At 45.8% G+C, this 15,340-nt stretch overlaps 1 protein-coding gene across 10 annotated transcripts in view; it reads right to left on the reverse strand.

Moving 5' to 3' along the window:
* Positions 1-14,675, reverse strand: part of MPPED2 (metallophosphoesterase domain containing 2) — a 182,168-nt gene extending 167,493 nt beyond the window's left edge. For 2 of the 10 annotated variants that reach the window (XR_012001731.1, XM_026012802.2), the window contains exons 1-2: positions 14,478-14,675; positions 7,721-7,969 (exon numbers count right to left, since the gene is read on the reverse strand). Coding sequence is in view for 5 of the 10 variants with exons in the window: in XM_026012802.2 (XP_025868587.1) it covers positions 7,721-7,848 (128 nt within the window). In the remaining 5 variants the exon portion in view is untranslated. Of the gene's footprint in view, positions 1-7,720; positions 7,970-9,318; positions 9,452-10,438; positions 10,782-11,658; positions 11,933-11,992; positions 12,307-13,743; positions 14,028-14,477 lie in introns of those variants that run through there. The other 8 variants (XR_012001727.1, XM_072759028.1, XR_012001730.1 and 5 more) reach the window with 7 other exon arrangements.
* Positions 14,676-15,340: the final 665 nt, after the last annotated feature.

Consider the following 15,340-nt stretch of genomic DNA (forward strand, 5'->3'; position numbering starts at 1 on the left):
TGCAAAAGGAGGGTAGTTTTGTCCATACTGATATTGAAGTAATAGTCTAATCATGCCAGGATGGCTATGAAACATCTAGTTTCCGGCATGCTGTGGAAGTCTAAAAGGGGAAAAAAACATAGAAGGACAGAGCTGAGGAAAAACTTGAAAAGAAAGAAAAACAAGCTGAGGGACAGATCTTCTGAGACTCAGCGAGCTTCTTTTCCTTTTTGGAAATAATTCAGAACTAGCAAGAACTTGCTATACGACACGTGGTAGATTCAGTGGCATTGGCTTTGTTTTGATATCTTAAAATCTACACCTTCATAAGCTTTAAAATCTCAGAATTAAATTAAATATGTCTCATACACAGACTCCCTATTGCATTACTTCCCAGTTAGCCATTTTGTATGTTTTTCTCAAAACACCTCCATAAAGGAAGTTTAAAAAAAATAACAAAAACTGTACTTAGAGCAGGAGATAGATTCAATTCATAAGGAGAGATGATCTGATGGTGTCCCAGTTTCAGGATATGTATATCCACTGACTATAATCACTGTTTCCCTATGAATCTTCCTCTATCTCTATAAATGTAGGTAAGTATTTCAGAATTTAAAATCCAGGCATACCACAGTAGATGGGATCTACTTTACTTGTCAAAATGCTTTACCCTCCTCAAAAGTCAAGTAACCAAAAAACAAACAAGCAAAAAGTACTACACAGTTATACAACATACAACAAGGATTCTGAGAACAAATCCATATGGACAAAAAGAAATCTAATTTTAGGTTGCTTTTTAAATGCTTGAATGCAAACAAAGAAATCTACAGAATAAGAAAAAAGTCAGCTCTAAAATGAAGTCAAACTGTCACGGACCACAAGACTAGTACCCTCAGGGAGTATATAGGAAAAAGAACTTATTTTAGAAAAGAAATGAGAGAGAAAAAGAAAAATACTCTGTGTTTACATATGAGTGCAAACGAAAAGAGCCATTCAGCATCTCCACGATGAATTTCAGATTGAAAACATTAACAAAAATTATGGCCATGCTAATGTGTAGGCCAGTGATAAATTTGTAATGAGAATGAGCATGGGAATGAGTGGCTTACCAAGAGAAAAAATGTTTAGAATATATATTTTTTAAAAACAGCTAATGCAGCCTAGCTCCAGAACAAAGGATTAATTTCTACCTTGTTAGTAAAGTGCTATTTTTTACAGAGCCCCCGACATTCATTCATTCATTGATATTAGTCTTCCTGTGGGCGAAGAGTTAAGGGATCATTCCTCTTCTCCCTCTCCACCACATCCCCATGATGTCTTACTATTATATTCTTTTCCTACAAATAGCACGAATGATGAGGGATTCATATTCTTAATTTCAAACAGACCTAGAGATAAGAAAGAGAAATCCAAAACTGCGAGAGTGGGTGACAATGATGCTAAAGGGCACCATGTTCCTGGTGAGGAACCTGAAATTCGGAGAAGCCCAATGCACTAATGACCACAGCCCTAATTAGTGACCAAGACGAGACTAGCATCCAGGTCTCTGAAATGCTATCGAGTAAGTCTACTACAGCAAACCATTTATTTACCGATACTGTGTACTCTGATGGCTTCCAAAACTGAATCCAAAAATACTTCTTAACAAATTTCCCTTCAGGTACAGGACGAAAAAGGAGGCAACATCTTTGTCACTGCTCCCACCTTCCCACAGGTGAGCAAGCGGAATTATACTGAACCAGTAAACAGCCTTTGGTCTATCCTTCGATTATAACATAAAATAGAAGAAAGCACCATCCAAAGAAGGTAGGCCCAAAGAAAGTAGAAGATTCACATTTGTGTGAGCCTTCAGTGTAAATCTTGCAGACAAAGCAGAAGGACTTACAGATAAATTACATTTTTATCATTCTTAAAAAAATGTTTTTATCATAAAAGTATCACATAGTTGCTATAAAAAATTTAAATTATACATAAGTACATAAAATAAAAAGTGAAAGGTCTTTATCCACCACTCCCTCCTCCAGTCATTCCCTGAATAGTCACTAGTAATGTCGGTATTTTTCTACACACTTTTATATATTTCTTTTAACCAAAAGGCACCATTCTGTAACTCTCTTCTGTAACTTTGTCTTTGCACCTAAGGATGCCTAGTACAGACCTGACATAAACATTTACTTCCCACCATGAAAAATGAAACTTCAGATCACACAAACAAAATCCTTTAAGAATTTGGCATGGAACGATCACCAAGATACCTTAAAAGCTTCAGATCACTTTTGATTCACAATGGCCAAATACTGACAGGTACTATATAATGCAATAAAAAGTAACAAAAACACGAGTTGAACTTGTCAAGTTTTATACAACCAAGAAGTTCAGAAAGGAAGATGTTAACACTGATTGTAACCAGGGTACATACATGAGGCCGGTATGGAAAGAGCTTAAGTATTATCACAGCATCTATGTATCAAGTGCTATCTTTCAGGCACTATATGTCATATATGCTTTATCTCAATTAATACAACTATCTCAAAGGGTCAATCAACCCATTTTACAGATGAGAAGACTCAATAATATGTCCATCAATGCTCAGCCAAGCTACTAACTGGTAGTATCAACACTGTATATAGATCTCTAATTGCAGCTATCACTCTCCTCACTCCCTAGCCAAAGCTGTGGCCCTCTGCACTCAATCCTGGCTAATTAGAGTTAATTCTTGATGCTTCTGTTTTAATCACAGCCATAGGTGGGGAGCCTAAGACATTGATGGGAATACAAGGATGTGAGAATAGCCCATGAGGAAGAAGGCCACTGTGATTTCACAGAGAATAACAAGGCAACCCTCAGGTCACTGGATTCCTTCTGCCCTTGGAACTGTCACTCCCAAGGAATAACTGAAGTTAATGAGATAATACTAGGCTCTTTATGACCTTGCCAGCCATCAAGAGGTCAGAACATCTGCCAACCCTGACAGTCAAATATCCCACCCAGAAAAGTTTGCTGGGAATGGCTCCTTGAGGAAGACAGGACAAGACTTTCCAGTAATTTTCTTATTCATTTATTTTTACCCCACTGATTTTCAAAATTAATTAAGACAGTTTAGAATAAAAAAATGCAGAATCAATAAAACAATCATTAATAACACCTAACATGTATTGAGTATAAACCATATACTAAGAACCCCTCTAAGAATTTTTACAAGTAACACTGTTTTAACATTCACAGCAACCTTTTGAGATAGGCCCTACTTTTATCGTCCACATTTTACAACTTGGAAAAAGAAAACACAGTGAACTTAATACATCTCTCCACAGTTGGTTACACAGCTAGTAAGTGGCGCAAACCAGGTTTTAAGTCTAACAATCTTACTCCACTGGAGATGTCAAGCACTATGTGATGCTGCCTCCCCAAAACAAGTATAAATGAACAAAAGCACAGTAATACTCCACGAGTGCTGACAACTGAAGACAAAAAGGGACTAAAACTGAAAATAAGATATGGTATGAGCTTCCTAGCAACCAATTCTTTAAAAAAAGAGGTGAGGAATGAACCTCAGTAAGGTGATCAACCATCCTGGTTATTAGCATAGGACCGAGGGGTCTCCCAGAACACAGGCCTTTCAGTGTAAGGCTGAAAGCCAGTGTAAGGCTGGCTACCCTACTAAAAGAGGTTTTATAATATTTTATTAGGCCTCACATCATTAAGAATATACAAAATCTTTATGGTGCTTTCAAACCTACGTTGGCGCCTTCAGCATCTCCTCCTACCAACATTAAAAATACTAAATACTAAATAATTTTCTCAACACTCCACTTGGGAAAAGTGAAGACATTGTAGAAAAACAAAATGCTGTTAATTGTTGGTTTTCAATCATCACATCAATCACTATGCTCAAGAGTCTGGGTTGGAGGGGCACGCAAATTCTTGGCTAAATACTGCCCTATCAACTCCAGCTGTGCTTTCATTTTCTTTCCCAAGGTCATATAGGATTCCTTTCTTTAAAACAAAAATCTTCCTTTAGATTTTGCCATTTGCAACAACAGAGATGGACCTAGCGGATATTATGCTGAGTGCAGTAAGTAAGACAGAGATAGACAAATACCATACATCTGACGCACACACACATACACGCACATGTATACATATATGTGGAATCTAAAAAAAAAAAAAGCAGAAACAGATCCACAAATACAGGCATAAACTGGTGGTTGCCAGAGGGGAGGAAGGTGAGGGGATAGGCAAAATGGGTGAAGGGAGGTGGGGAGGCCCAGGCTCCCAGTTTTGGAATGAATAAGTCATGGGATGAAAGGCACAGCACAGGGAATATAGTCAATGGTATTATAATAGTGCTGTCTGGTGACAGATGGTAGCTACACTTGTGAACACAGCATAAGGTATAGAGTTGTTGAATCACTCTGCTGTACACCTGAAACTAAAGTAACTTTGTGGGTCAACTATACTTCAATTAAAGAAAAATCTCTATGTTGCAGGCAGAGATGCAGGCCAGTGGTTCTTAGAAAGCTTGGTGGCAGCCTCATGAAAACTCATAGGAGAAGCCAATCCAAGACCAAACAGTAAATCTCCGAAAGCCACCTGAAGCAATAGCTCAGAAATCAGTGATGAGCTTGATGAAGATGGGGACCAAGTTTTATGTATCTGTATTCCCCCTATAGCAACCCCCTGCAAATAAATGTTATCTTAATCACAATCTTGATCTCAGTAGGTCAGAGCTAAAAAGATCCATAACTATCATTTGGTGCAAATGTATACAAATGAGTAAACTGAGGCATGGAGTAGAGAAGTAAATTGCCCAAGGGGGGTCACAAAATTGATGTGAGACCAACTGAACTAAAGGGGAAGTGAACTCTTCCTTAATTAAGGCAAGAAAACCCCACTAGGTTGTGTGAAAGAAGACAATGGATCGCTTAAGAGACCAGGATTGTAATTCCTATTCAGGTGATCCATTATGGATCTTCATAGGCCTCAGTTGTAAGTGAAAAAGGAAAGGAAGCATTTTAGGGGCCTCATGCAAAATAATGAGCAACTTTTCAAGTGGAAAAGTCAAAATATTTTTAGGGAGAGGAACAAACCTCTGCCATGACATGTTGAGAATTTCAGAAAAACCAAAGATATTTTAGACTGAGTATTTTATGGATATTTTCCAGCCAATTTAAGTTTCTATTTAGACTAAGCTCTCTCTCTCTCTCTCTTTTTTTTTTTTTTTTTTTTTACTTTAAAGAAAGTGTAACATGGTCACATTTAACCAAGATACCTGAATGCTGAGTATGGGCCAGTCACTGCACTAGGGCACCAAACAAGGGAAAAATAAAGCCAAGGAAAAGGTGAGCCAGCTTGCTTGACAATACACACACACCTTCATACAAACGCTCAAAATGTTAAGATAGGACAGCAAAATTCCATTGAAAATCTCCAAATCTCAATTATAATATCTCAAATCAAGGCACAGTCAAATCAGTGGATCAATCAAGCCATCAATCAGTATTTCTGAACACCTGTTACCTGCTCAATCACCACTCTTAAAAACAAATGAAAGCACAAGAGATAATAATGCAGGTGGTATGGGCTGAAGTACGGGGACGTTGTGTTGGGGAGCAGGGCACGGTCAGCTTGGATTGGGAGAGACAGAGAGGTTATGAATGTAGGGAGGCTTGCAGGGACCTGAGGCATTTGATGAGCTGAGCATCAGTGTGAGTGCTGCAGCCGTGAGAAGCACTAAAATCAATGGTACCAAATAGAGGTGTGCTCAGGCGACAGGGAGCCAACCTGCATGGTGGCTGGAGCAAAGGGTTCGGGCAGAAAGCCCTGGGTAAGTGATGAAGGTGAAAAGGTCCCCTGGACCCAGATCGTGCAAGAGTGCTCTACTCCAAAGGTGGAAAGTCTAGTGAAGGGCTACACCGCTGTCCAGGCTACCACTGCAAACCCCATTTTTGCAAGCCTTTTTTTTTTTTTTAAGATGTATGTAATGTGATCCTTCGATTTTTTTTCATGGCTAGATCTAAGCAGATTAGTTCTAAGGTTACGTGATTTTTTAAAAATATCTCTGTTCATTCCCAGTGAACAAACAGAAGCTTAGGGCCATGAACAAGGGAGGACTTAAGGTGACGTTCCCTATCAGTCATCTTCCGAGGAATCTGAGGCAAAACATACTCTCTTTTGCCTGAAAGGAAACAGAATTCACAAAGTTCTTTGTGATTCTTTAATACCAAACGTCACACTGGCAGAACAGAGCTAAAGGTATCCCAAGTCCAGCTCGCACAAATTCTATAACATATTTGAAGAAAAAGAAATCATTAGAAGCAGAAGAATAAAGGGAAATTTTGAAATGAACACAGACATATCGTTCAGAAAAGCCATTTTAACAAAGGAAAATCTCATTCACCTTAAAAACTTTTCCTTAAAATCACATTAACAATCTTTCATAATCATGACTAAATTCTGATTTAGAGAAAGTATAAAAGAATTCTTCAAAACAGTTTAGCACTAACCATTCACAAGGATTTCTTTCCCTTTTTCTTTTCTTTTTTTCCCCCCAGAAATCTCATCATAGGTAACTGAGTGGCTCTAATAGAATCTACCTGCAAAGCAACATCCTAGTATTTACACTAATACCCAGGCAGTCAAGAGAGATCTTTTTTGTTTGATTAGTGTTTCTAAATTTGGGGGAGAGGTATGTGTGTGTGTCTGAGGGGGACTACTATTTTTTTCAAAAGCTCAAATAAAACAAATACCAGAAAAAGAACTTGTGACTTACACATGCCCCGAGTTCAGTTTTGCCAGGAATGGAAAAAACAGTCAACAGAGCCCTAACCTCCTTTCTCTCTTGACTACACAATAGTGTTCAAAGAGGTTTAGTCCTACTATGAAAGACTCATGTTAGACATTGGAAGGGTCTAATAGAGAATGAGCACTAGGCATTGAATAAACTAGGGAGATGGTGACCTTTTGCCCCTTCTGCTGAAAGCCCAGCACATCCTGTGGCAGGGGAACAGAATAAAGCTGCTGTGCATCCAGGTGCCGCAAAATCCTTGCCTCTGGATTTCTCCCACACTCTGTTCCTTAAACAGTTTAAAACTGCAACATGACTTAAATAGCATTAGGGAGTGAGAGAAAAGTACAATTCCTGGAACCAACTGTTCCACTGTCCCTTAATCCTTTGTTCCCCATATTGTTTGAGTCCTGCAGCATGCAGCACACGTTCCACTAGCAACAGGCAAGACAATGGATTTAGCAGTGGCTGGACAATTAGTCCCAATTAGGCCTATTTCCCAGCTGAATGTAAAGGGGTAGTTGGGTGAGGTGTGGTGGAAATTAAAAAAAAAAACTACAGAAATTTTAAAGAAATATTTCATCATGGAGGCAAACAGCACAACGTAAAGCAAACTGAACCAGGGGTCAGGAGACTCTGCCAAAAGTCACTGTGTGACATCAGGCAAATACCTTAACCTGTCTGTTGTTATCCACAAAATGTGGGCAACCGACGACCACCCCTTAGATCTCGTGATCTAACATCAAAATGCGGTTGAAGATACTCTGAAAATCTGAAAAAGTTACACACATCTAAGGTATTCCTCTGAGCTATATTTGGAACCACGGATACCCATCTGTTTTACAAATCATATACCTTTTATTGTCATTGGCAGAAATCATTAGTGACTTTCTTATTTTATTTCTATTTTCTTGATTGCTATTTTTTTTTTTTTAATTCATGAGTGATACTTACATATGTACATGTGGCGGCTGGAATCTGCTCTGGTTGATGTTGTAGTGCGTGAATGCTTGGGTGGGGTTTGAGCTGTACTCATCCACCGTTATGGTAACTTTGCCTTGAGAAGGAATCCCATGAGCCATCCTTCCTCCCTATAGGCATGAGCAATTCACAACTTTCCGGAGCAAAGGATGGAAGCAGGCATGGTGTGTTTCAGCCAACCTCTGAACCCAAGGATCTACTCATCAATACCACTGTGTGTTTCTGAAAAAGATAAATAAATAAATTATAATATGAGAACAAAAAAAAAGAAGGTGTTCTAAGAAACACCAAATATGACACCTGGACATGAAATTGGCTCAGGAAAAAATCTTAATATGTGTCGTCGCCTCGTGGGTACCACCATTCCCAACACTACCCTGCACGCACTTCCGAGTGGACACTGCACTCCATATGACACTGCTGGCTGCTAGCAAATCACTTCAATGGCGTTCAATCTAAGATTTCCTCTTTAATTATAATTATGGCACTTAACATGAATTACGGAAGGGGCATATCCACAGTTGCCATGGTGTCTAACTATAAATGGTTTGTGCTCGAAGTGGAGAATCTTCCAAACCTTCCCTGCTAATTGGAATGTTTGGTCTGTACAAAGTTGATGTCACAGAATAATGTGAAATCTCAATGCTTAACACAGCCATATAACACAATGACAAATGTAAATTTAAAATGCTGCACTTATAATAGATACCTGTGTATATCTGTAACACACACATAATATATGCACCCGTTCCATGCACTTTTTTCTTTCACAAGCAGTTCTCCAAATACACAGGTACTCAACGCCTGGTATACATATGTATTCCACTCTGGCCAAGAATCTTATGGTAAGGCAAATCCCTCTTTCTAAGTGTAATATAATTTCTTTAAACACTCCAGTCACGCTGGGGGAAAGTCAAACACATCCAGGCTTGGACCACTACTTGGATGCATTCATTACGGCCCCTCTCAGAGCCCAAAGAGAGCACTGAAAGGGAGTAGCCATTATATCCTCCACCTCATTCTTGCTTGCTGCTGTATAATTCTCAGTAGTGGGTTTCATTCTTTCAAAACTTCCATTAGTTTTGATTATTTTGATAAATGTCAAAGTATTATTTGCTGTACTGGGTTGAGAAATGAGGATGTTTATTTTCATGATAGGTATGCAAAGACTGAGAGAGCACATCCCTGCACTGAGTCTGTTGGAACGGATTAGTGCAACAGAAAAGAAATGGGGAGCACCCTCCCTGAGTAACCCTTGGGTAACCTACGCTCTTACTTTAGGCGCTCCGCATCAGAAAATGTTTGCCATGTGCGCTATTAAGCTCCAGGAATCTTAGCTGCTATCTCAAATAAAAATATTTAGAATAATAAGATTAGATTTAGATTTGGCATGAAACACCTTAGATATCAGGCAAAAGGCAGATGGCCTGCCATAGGCCATTTATTTTATTATTTTACAACCCCGGGGGTTGTGTAGTCCTCCATATGCTAGCTGGGCTAAGAAATTCCACAGTGTTCTACTCAAATCATTGCCTTCTTCATATTAGCAAAGCAAGCTAAATGACACCCACCTTGCCTTCGTTCCTAATGCACAACGCCACTGCCAAGAGATGAATCCCTGGTGTTCTGGCATTTTAAACAAAGTGTCACTTTGGGTTCTCTTTCTTCTTCCTGACTTCATGGGAGGTATGAGTCCTTTAAGCACTAGTTGATAGACAACCAGGCCAGGAGGATTAACTAAATTAAAATCTTTCCCTGCTCCTTTGATGGAAGATATCTATAAGAACTGCTTACAAATCATAATGTAGCAGTTTTCATACCAAGTTTGCAGCTGTTTCCTTAATTTCCCCCCAATTATATTTTACTGTTATTTTGCATAACAGTAAAACACAACACCTGCTTCAAATTGCAGTCCTGTTCTAAGTACTGTAATTCTCTTTTGAGACACAAAGTACCGAGACACTATTGGAGCGCAAAACTGCATAATTGCGCCACGCTGAAAAGTAAATACAAATGAAAACATCTTCCTGTTATAGAAATGACTGTCATTAAAAAGAATGTTAGCCATCAAAGCACACAGGGAAAAAAAAATACACATTTTCAGACGGCGAGAACTTAGTGTTTGCATAAATTAAAGAGTGGTGTAAAAATTACATGGCAATTCTTATGTTCCTGCCATCAATGTCTATTGTGTGAGATACAGAGCATTAAGAAGCAAGGGAAACAAAATTCACGTCTCCACCACTGTGACCTCTCAATAGCCACGTCTGCACTCTGCTCCAGAAGGGGTTTAAATGTTTCTGGAGTAAACTCACCAATTAAACTAGAAAACAGCCTAGAAATAAAATTTCCACACCTCTTATGTAAAACATCTATGCGATGGCTTAAAGGAGTTAGCAGTAGACCCTCCCATTTGAAGCAGAGAAGAGAACTCAGGACGTGATCAATTCACACTCCTAAATGGTCCACTCTATCCTAAAGTCCAAGTAGGATGGCCTTTTCTACCAGGTGAACATCTGTGCCTCTTTGCACCTTGGCCCCGGCAAGACAAATAGAACATCTTTTCATCAGCAAGCACAGGCCCCTGTAACTCTGAAGGGCTAAATGGGTGGCTGGCACCTCATTTGAATTCATCTTTACCCATGTTCTCTTTCAAATGTTTTATCGAAAGAGTGCACCTGCAGTGTCTACCTTCTTTAATCTGGAGTCCTTTGAAGAAACTGTCGGACTGAGGCAGAGAGCTTCAAAACTTTCACAGGAACCTTTACAGACAAGTCAAGGAAAGGCTTATTTTTTAAAAATACTATGTTCAGCCCCACTCACATCACAAAATGAACATATCCTAAGATATTAAACACCAACACACGGAAAAGGCTTTTCTTTTTTTCCCAGCAAACTCTCAGAGAGAGGGGACAACCGCCCCTCCTCTGACCTGAGAGATCTGGAAAAAGCTTGAAACAAGACAGCATGATACACTGCCTAAAACTGCCCAGAAGCTGATTCACCTTGCTTCACATCCTTAGGAAGTAAAATCTTCCAAATGTTCAGATTTTGGAGCATCTCATTCTCCTGACACTTACATCACTTCTTTATATGTAATATTTAAAGAGACCAGTATTCTTTCTTTTAATTTTCATTTTATCTTTCAGCACACTTGCTCCACAAAACAAAGGAACCTGGCACTAAATCCCAGGAATCCTAAAGGAAAAATCTAAAAGGGACTGACACTGCCAAACGTTCATGCTTGTGCTACTTTGATTTTCTCTTTAAAAAAAAAAAAAAAAAAAAAAGCATGTGGGCTCATTTTGCATTTCCTAGACAGCAATCCCGTCTCCTGTCCCTTAAGCTGTGCAACTTGCAATGTTCTTTTTTTTTCTTTTCTTTTCTTTTTTTTTTTCCAGGAATCTGCCTGGAAAACCTTTAAAAGTCTGCTGGCAATGAAAGGATTAAAAAGCTGAGGAATTAAATAACTTGTCTCCACCTCCTAGACACCAGAAGTCCAATTTACCAAAAGTTTCAAAGCAACAACTCCTGACCTCTCTACCCGAGCTCGCTCGGCACAGCCTATGAGAGAGGAGCCCGTGATTTCCTCGTTCCAACAAGGATGCTCATTTTATTCATTCACCGGCCCTTCAGGAGACCGCCCGCCCGACCGCCTGGCCGCACTTTGGAACTCGCCTGCTCCAGCTCCACCAAATTTCGCTCTGTCCTTCCTCCCTCTGCCGCCCGGAGCGAGGGCTTCCTCAACTCACGCCCCCACTCTTTAACGCCCACCCCGGGTTATGCACCCCGGTGACCCCGAGCGACGCCTGCAAGCCGTGGCAGAGGCTCCTCCGCCAGGGTTCTGGGAGGGATGCACGAAGCCCCACGTGCCTCGGTCCGCAGAGCGCCCTCCCTCCCGCCGCACTTACACCTGAACTTGTCTCCAGCACTGCGGACACCCGCCTGGCACATTCTCTCGGAGAGAAAGGGCAGGACTTGCCTCCTGCGCCTCTGGCAACGCGTAGAGCCTATATAGGGTGGGGCGGGGGGCGCGGAATTCTCTACTTTGGATTGGTTTGTTTGTTTTAAATCTAGGGTGGGCAGTTGCGGAGGGGGGGGGTGTCCTTTAGCAACTACACACACACACACACACGCGCGCGCGCACACGCACACGCACACACACTCGCCCTGCCCTCCCGGCTCGCGGCAGGCTCGTCCGGGCTACAGCTCCCCCTTCCTTCCTGGAGCACCAGCTCGCCTTACTCGCTCGGTCCCCCGTTGCCACCACCGTCGCCTCCGCTGCCGCCGCCGCTGCTGGCACTGCTGGAGCTGCGCTCGCGGCCCCGGGCTCCGCTGGGCGCCTTTCTCTCTCTCTCTCTGTCTCTGTCTCTGTCTCTCTCTCCCCCAGCCCCGGATTGATTGATGACCACCGGCGGCCAATGGCTCTGACACCGCGCCATCCTCGCTCGAGCATCACAGCCCCACGCCCCCGACGTCAGCCCCGCGGGCGCACCGGCATCCCCGAGCCCTCGGAGCGGAGCCCGCGCCCGCAGCCGCCGCGCCGCCTCCCAGCTCCCAGCTCCCAGCTCCCTGCTCCCTGCTCCCTGCTCCCTGCTCCCTGCCCCGGGGCTGCCGGGCTGCTCCCTGCAGCGGCGGAGAAAGGAAGGGAGCGAGCCAGCGAGCGTCGGAAAGGGGGTGTGGAGGCCACGGAATTCTCCCCTGCTTTAGACCTCTTTCCTTTCCCTTAAAGTTTTGTTGGGTTCCCCCCCCCCACCTCCACCCCCACCCCGACCTGCGTGTGTTTGTTTGCAGCCTCGAAATCAATTACACGTTTTGCAGGACCCGCATCTGCGCTTCATTTGGGGGCAGGCTGGGGGGCGCGCGGGGGGGGCGGGAGCGGGAGGTGGTAAACGTCCTCTCGGCCGACCCCACCGGGAGGACATCCTTAAATTTCTTCTTGGTGCATTCTAAGTCCCTCCCGGATCTCCAGAAAAATGCCCCCTTCGTCTCCTAGGCCGCAAAACCCCGGAACGCAAAGGCTTTACAAAGATAACCCTGTTCCCTGTAAATAGCCAAGAAAACTCCTGCCTCTCTGGAGAAGAAATCGGGCGGCAACGGTTACTTTTTTTTTTTTTTTTCTTTTTTCTTTCTTTTTTTTTTTTTTTCTCCCCTCCCCTCCTCGCTCGTCCCCCCACCCGGGGCCCCGCCCGGGTCGCCGGCTCGCTCGGCGGGCTGCGATCGCCGAGACCCGAGGCGGCAGGGGACCGCGCGCGGGGTTGGGGGCGCGGGGACAGGGTGAGAAAAAGCCCCGCGCGGGAGCGGCGCGCGCGGGCGGCCCCGGGGGCGGCGGCGGAGCGCAGCCCCTGCACAAAGCTGCGCGGCGCCTTCCCGGCCGCCGCTCGTCGCTCGGGCCGCCGCGGGCGCCCGGGGCTCGGGCCAACACAATGCACCCGGGCCTAGGCCGGGGCGGTTCGAACACAGAACCCCGGGACTTTCTAGTAAACAGCTCGCCTAGCCTGGTCCCCACCCCCATCCCCGCCGCCTGGCTTTCGCAGATGCCCCTCGCGGACATCCCCCCCCTTCACCCCTCCTGAGAAATCCCGGCGGAGAAGGGCGCTGGAGGTGGGGACCCCGAGAGGTCGGGGGCTGGGGGCTGGGGGCTGGGGCGCCGGGGTGGGGGGGAGGGGAGGGGAGCAGAGGGGCGAGACGGGCAGTGGGAGGCAGACAGCTCCCGAAAAAGAATTTGCTTTCGCTCTGGGGTAGAAAATACGCCCTCCTCGGGTTCGCGATCGCCCGGGAAGCGCCGGCTCGTGCGAACGTCAGGAGCACCGGGGCAGCGCGGTCCGCAGCCGCCGAGCCCCCCGCACGCGCCTCTGACAAGGCACCTCTCACCCGGGCTCCGCTTTGTGTGTGCATTTTTTTTTTTTCCTCCCTTCCTCTCGCGCGCGGCACCGGGCGCCCGGCCGCCTCCTCCCCCTCCCCCGCCCTCCGCCTCCCTTCCCGGGGCGGATTACCTTTCCCGGGCTGCGCTCCGGGTCCCGGGGATGCCTTCAGCGCCCAGCGAGCAGCCGATCCATCGCGGAGCGGCCCGAGCCGGCGGGAGGCGGGCGGGGGGCGCGCGGGGGCGCGCGGGGGCGGCGAGGGGCGCGGGCGGGCCAGAACCTTCGACCCCGGAGGTCCCGCCGCGGGCTGGGGCGGAGGGGGGGGCGCGGCCCGGGAGGGAGGCGGGGGCGGGGGCGGGGGCGGGGGGGAGAAAGGACCCGAGCAGCCGGGATCCGGGGAGAGAGCGAGCGAGGGGGCGAGGAGAGGGAGCGAGGGCGCGGCGAGCCGGAGGGAGCGCGAGCGGTGCAGTGACAGGGACTGCCACTGGGGTCAAAGGAGCACAGCTCCAGGAAGCAGGGCGGCAGAGGCGCCGCTCCGTGCGCGCTCCCCGGCGGGACCCCGCGCCCCCGCGCGCCCCTCCTGCAGCCCCGGCCCGCTCGAACCCCCAGCGGCGCCCCGAGGCCCCGGGGTTGCAGGAGGAGGAGGGAGCGGAGGGCGAGGCCGGCAGCCTGCTGGTGCTCTCGGGTCAAGCAGGCAGCAGGAAGCGGAGCCGCAAGTTCATCACCAGGACTGTGGTCGGCGTAAAAATGATAGGGGACTGGGCAGGGGGGCGGCTACGGAGCCCCAGAAAAAAAAATAAAGGGAGTTTTCCCTCCAAATGGGCGTCTTCTGCAAAGAGCACACCCAGGCCCCCCCATCCACCGACCTGCCTGGCGCTGTCTGGAGTCCTGGCCCAGCTCCAGGGCGCCGAGCTCGCCGCGGGGGCAAGGGGAGCGGCCCGGGCACTGGGCTCAGACCCGGGAAGGCGACCCTGGGTCCCCTCCCATCTGCTGAGCTTAGGCTTTCCTGGGGGGAGAGCTGTGCTCTCTTTCCTCAAGCCTTTCAACTCGCCAGATACAAGGGCACACACACACACACACACACACACACACACCTTTCTCTCTGCAATGTTGTTCCTGAGAAAGAAAAGGCCAACCCAGCTGATAATTTTTTTCACCTCCACGAATTAAGGCAGGTTCGGAATAGGGAAGTGAGGAGAGGCAAAAGACTCTTCTTAACCGTTTCCATTTTTGTCTTGGGAGCACAGAGTCCTCCTCCACCACCACTACCACTACCACCACCACCACCACCACCACCACCCCCAAATAGGCACTTCAAAACCATTTTAAAAATCAAAGTTGGCCCTCTGTTTTCTGCTACTTTGGATAATGGGGGGGAAAAAGGACTTTCAGAATTGTATGCAAACAACACAAGGAAAGGAAAAGCTGCTGAAATGCTAGAAGGCAGAAGACAAGGAAGAGAATGCTTTTAGAAAACTTGGTTGGCGGGGCTCTCTATAAAAGATGAGGTGGCCCTGTGATGTTATGCCATTGTCAGAGCTGAAGGATTTGGACTGCAACCAGATCTAATTCCTTTCCAGGAGTCAGACTCAAAGATCTAGGCGTTCTCCAAAGGGAAATCCACTGGATGTGTGTGTGAGAGAGAAGTGTGCTAAGTATACTATTTGACAACTGACTAGACATCCTGGCTGAAATTATATCCCCTAAAAATAAAAAGGAGCCATTTCAA

Source organism: Vulpes vulpes, chromosome 5, assembly GCF_048418805.1.
Source record: "Vulpes vulpes isolate BD-2025 chromosome 5, VulVul3, whole genome shotgun sequence".
NCBI classification, from domain to species: Eukaryota; Metazoa; Chordata; class Mammalia; order Carnivora; family Canidae; genus Vulpes; species Vulpes vulpes.